This window comes from Octopus bimaculoides, chromosome 7 (assembly GCF_046866305.1).
Source record: "Octopus bimaculoides isolate indiv1 chromosome 7, ASM4686630v1, whole genome shotgun sequence".
NCBI classification, from domain to species: Eukaryota; Metazoa; Mollusca; class Cephalopoda; order Octopoda; family Octopodidae; genus Octopus; species Octopus bimaculoides.
The window spans coordinates 23,897,560-23,902,559 of record NC_142934.1 but is presented as its reverse complement, the minus strand read 5'-3'; the positions used below and the strand labels follow the sequence as shown (position 1 = coordinate 23,902,559).

General features: G+C 37.5%; 1 protein-coding gene across 3 annotated transcripts in view; it reads right to left on the bottom strand.

Moving 5' to 3' along the window:
• The window catches only part of LOC106878874 (uncharacterized), a 54,218-nt gene that overhangs the window by 2,649 nt on the left and 46,569 nt on the right, over positions 1-5,000 (bottom strand). For 2 of the 3 annotated variants that reach the window (XM_089354998.1, XM_089354999.1), the window contains exons 18-19: positions 2,348-2,421; positions 1,153-1,302 (exon numbers count right to left, since the gene is read on the bottom strand). In XM_089354998.1, coding sequence (XP_089211124.1) covers positions 1,153-1,302; positions 2,348-2,421 — 224 coding nt within the window. Of the gene's footprint in view, positions 1-1,152; positions 1,303-2,347; positions 2,422-3,813; positions 4,018-5,000 lie in introns of those variants that run through there. The other variant, XM_089355000.1, reaches the window with a different exon arrangement.

Genomic DNA, 5,000 nt, shown 5'->3' with positions numbered 1-5,000 from the left:
ACTTGTGCCTGGGAGGGTAACTTTCTAGGTGCAATCCCATTAGTCAGTCATGACCGAAGGGGGTCTCTCATGTAAATTCCAATAGTTCATATTTTGTTATTACAAGTAGATAGTGTGGAGACATAAATTCCATCTAGTTAACTCTCTCATATCATCTCTGATGAAACGTTATCCCTAATATCCCAGAAACAGCTGTAAGACTACTTTTCTTTTTATAAATCATCATCATCATCATCATCATCGTTTAACGTCCGCTTTCCATGCTAGCATGGGTTGGACGATTTGACTGAGGACTGGTGAAACCAGATGACAACACCAGGCTCCAGTCTGATTTGGCAGAGTTTCTACAGCTGGATGCCCTTCCTAACGCCAACCACTCAGAGAGTGTAGTGGGTGCTTTTACGTGTCACCCGCACGAAAACGGCCACGCTCGAAATGGTGTCTTTTATGTGCCACCCGCACAAGCCAGTCCAGGGGCACTGGCAACGATCTCGCTCGAAAATCCTACGGGAGCCAGTCAGGCGGTACTGGCAACGGTCACGCTCAAGATGGTACATCTTATGTGTCACCCGCACAAGAACCAGTCCAGGGGCCCTGGCAACGATCTTACTTGGCTTGCCTGGTCTTCTCACGCACAGCACATTTCCAAAGGTCTCGGTCAGTCCCATAAATTCCACACAGCCTTGATTGTGTTGTCTCATTTTATTTAATGTATATAGAAACATATATATGTATATACTTCGTTTCTGTATCTGGTTTGCAAGATTCTTTATGTGAATTTGTGTGTTGAAACAAAATTTTGTTGTGTTTGGGGCGAGTCATACTGCCTTAATATGCCTTGAGATATAACACCCTCACCCGTTCAATTTCCACTCATTTATTATTTATTTTTTTCTTCCAAAATTTTCATTGCTTTTGCAACTTTGTCAATGGATGTTGTCAACATCCAAAGAAAAAATATATAAATAAATGAGTGGAAATTGAACCAGTGTGTAACATATTAAGGCAGTCTGACTCTCTCCAGACACAACAAAATATGTGTGTGTGTGTGTGCATGCACGTGTGTGTGTGTGTGTGTGTGCATGCACGTGTGTGTGTGTGTGTACATGTATATAGATATATACAACAGCAACATCTTGATTCTCAACCTACTTGTCTTAGGTCATTCAGAGCTTCTTCCAAATGAAGGTTTTTGTCAGTCTGCTGTACAAAGCAGTACTGTAGGTAGATGAGATGATTCTGCTGCCAGCGGTACCGAGATGCCAGATCTGCGTTTTCCTTCAAATGTTTCTGCTTCTGTTCCTGGAAAGAGAAGTGATAAGATTTTCATCAGTACCATCAACACCACCATCACAACCATTATCATCTGTACAACCACCACTATCATTACAACCACTACAACAATCAGCATCACCAACATTATCACCACCACTACCATCACCCTCAACCATCACCACTACCATTACCATTGACACTGCTGCCAATGCTGCCAACTCCACCACCACCTCCATCTCCATCTTGTTTTAACATCCATTTTTTTCCATGCTTGCATGGCTCAGAAGGAATTCATTCACTAATGCAGATTTTCTATGGCAAGATGCCTTTGCTGTCACCAGCCCTTAACTGTTCCTGTGCAAGATAACAGTTCCCCCAGACAGAATGTTTTCATAGAAGACTGGGAATGAACGACACCTCTTGTATGATGGTGATGCTTACAACCATCATAAATACACACAGACAGACTCACACATACACATATATACACACACATACAACAGACTTCTTTTAGTCTCCATTTATCAAATCCACTGACAAGGCTTTAGTCAGCCTAGAGCTATATAGAAGATACTTGCATAAAATACCATGTAATGGGACTGAGCCTAAAACCATGTGGTTGAGAAACAAACTATTAACTACACTGTTGTACTTGTTCCTATGGATACATCTTCAATTAGAGCTATGCTGTGCCTGTTGAAATAAAAAAATTAGTTGTTGCAGGCGGTTCTAGCATTGTCCCATGACGATAAAATACTAGTCTAAACTGCTCAAAAATGAAGGTGATGGCTCAGAATGAATTTATTAAGGAAGATTTTTTATGGCTGGATGCCTTTTCTATCCTTTCACCAGCCCTTGGTTGTTTCATTTGTTCCTGAACATGAAATCTACCCTAAGAGACCACCAGTCCCTTAAGAATGATCAAAATAATTTACTCGAAAAGTGCACAGATATATGTGAAAAAAAGTGAAGCAATAGCTTTTTATTTTAAACAAAATTTGTTTTTTTTTTTGTTTGGGTAGCCCTCATACAAGAGGTGCAGTGTTTTTAAAATAATGAGTAGAGAACTTACTATGACTTCTTTGAGAACCTTCTGGCGCTGTTCCTGCAAATCTTTATGTTGACTGTATAATTGATTAATTCGATCTAGGGAAGTTCAACATACAATAACATGAATAGACAATGAACATATATCACGTACATACATTTATACAAATGTATACACACACACATGCACAAACACACACTCACACATATATATGTATATACATGCACACATACATATATCTGTATATGTATGTGAATGTGTGTATGTATGTATGTATGTATGTGTGTATATATATATATATATATATATATATATATATATATATATATATATATATGTATATTTTTATATGTATATGTGTATATATATATATATATATATATATATATATATATATATATATATATATATACATACACACACACTCACACACATGTTTTATTGCAGTTTTTTGTTTCAGTCCTTCGGCCTCATTTGAACCTTTGATTTCTACACACTTATGAATGTATCCATAAATTAAATGGTTGTATCCACTCTGTGCCAAATAAATTAAGTGAATGTTTTAATACATATATCTTAGCCTTTTTTGTTTGACCTTGAAATGTTACGTTACATATGCATTCACTGATAAAATATAATTTCTTCTCCATAACACCATGTGCTACCTTTCTAGATTTAATGAATTTTGGCTTACCAGCATATTTCCATGATTTTCTGTTTAAAACAATCATGTCACTACCTGTGTCAAACTTCAATTTTACACTTGTATTTTTAATTTTCACATTTACAAATGCATCAGGTCATTAAGAATGAAATGTCTGATTTTGAACTGGAAGTTTATTTTACTTTATCTCAACAAAAAGCAATGCAGTTAATCAAAGTATGCACTTAAATAATCAACACAATTTTGCCATTTTATCAGTAGCTTATTTATGCTGGCAGCGAAGAGTTCTGGAGAGCAAGAGGTGGTGAAATCACAAAAGGCTGTTTTTGCCTCTTCTTCGGGTTTGAAAAAAAGTTGTCTAATGGCTGGAAAACGTGAATAGTCAGTTGGTGCAAGGTCTGGTGAATATGGTGGATAACAGAGTACTTCCAAGTTCAGTTCCTGTAACTTGAGGCGCATTCTTTCATTATTTCATTCAATTGGTTGATGCATACATCTGCTGTAATTGACTTACCAGATCTCATGAAGCTGTAGTGGATGACACCAACACTGGATCACCAACAGACACCATTAGTTTTTTTTTGTGAATATTCTTTTTTTGGATTGTGTTTTGGCATTTCGTCTCTATCCAACCACTGCGCAGAATGCTTGATATTGTTGAAAAGAATCCATTTTTCCTCACACATAACAATATGATTCAAAAATGGTTTGCTTTTATGCCATGACAGCAAAGAACAGCAAGTTTCAAGATGACGAGTCATTTGATGTTTGTTCAGTTTGTGTGGTACCCACTTCTCCAGCTTCTTTACCTTGCTGATCTGTTTCAGATGGCCCAGTACAGTTGGAATCGAAACATCAAACCTTGCTGCTAACTCACACATAGTTTGAGATGTATCCACTTCCACTACAGTTTCCAGCTCATCATTATCCACCTTGGTCTCAATACCTCCCACCTTTGCTCAATACCGCCCACCTTTGCTGAGGTAAAAATTGGAGAATGTGCTTAAATTTTTCTGACAAAACAAGAAACCTATAATAAAAGAGATAAATTTGAAAAGTCATAAGCATGTGAGTGAGTGTGTGTGTAAATGAACATATTTATTTGTGTGAGAGTGTGTGTATGTATGGTGTATGTGTATGTGTGAGAGAGCGTGTATGTACTTGTGTGAGTGTGTGTGTCTATGCATGAATGTGTGCATGCATTTGTGTGTGTGGGTGCGTGAATGTGTTTGTGTGTGTGTGCGTGAATGTGTGTGTGTGTGTGTGTGTGTGTGTGTGTGTGTGTACGTGTGTGTGCATATGAGTATGTGTGAAAAAAAAGAAAGTGCTTGTGCACTTTCTCTTGTGCCTGAATCATATGTGTGTACCTCTGCACATCTTTGAATGTGTGTGTGTGACCAAGGGTGTTTGTATGTGTGTGTGTGAGCAAGAATATGTGTATGTGTGTATGATCAAGGATGTGTATATGTGTGTGTCTGAGTGTGTGTGAGAGTATGCATGTGTAAGAAGAGAATGCTTGGTTGTCTATGCACTCTCTGTGCATGTATATTTATGTGCAGTTATGCACATATCTGCATGTGAATGTGAATGTGTGCATGCGTGTGTGTATACATATATGTGTATGTTAGTGTGTTTCTGTGAGTCCATATGTGTGTGGTGGAGGGGGGCATGTGTATATGTCAGTGCACATATGTGTGCATGTGTTTGTGAACCTCTGTGAGCATGTATGAGTATGCATGTGTATATGCGTCTGTGTTCATATCTGTGTACATGTTTGCTTATGTATATATGTGCATATATGTATACATGTACGTATGTGTGCATGTTCACACATAAACACATTTTTTCCTTATCGCTTATTTTTATTTTTCATTTTTTTACTAATTTTTTTTCTCTTTTCTTCTTTCTTTTCTTCTGACCCCTGTCAGATGTGATATTGTAATCCAACCAGATGGTGTATTTATATATAAATATATGCCCTCTTTCTTCCAGTAGCACTGCTTTTGCTGTTAG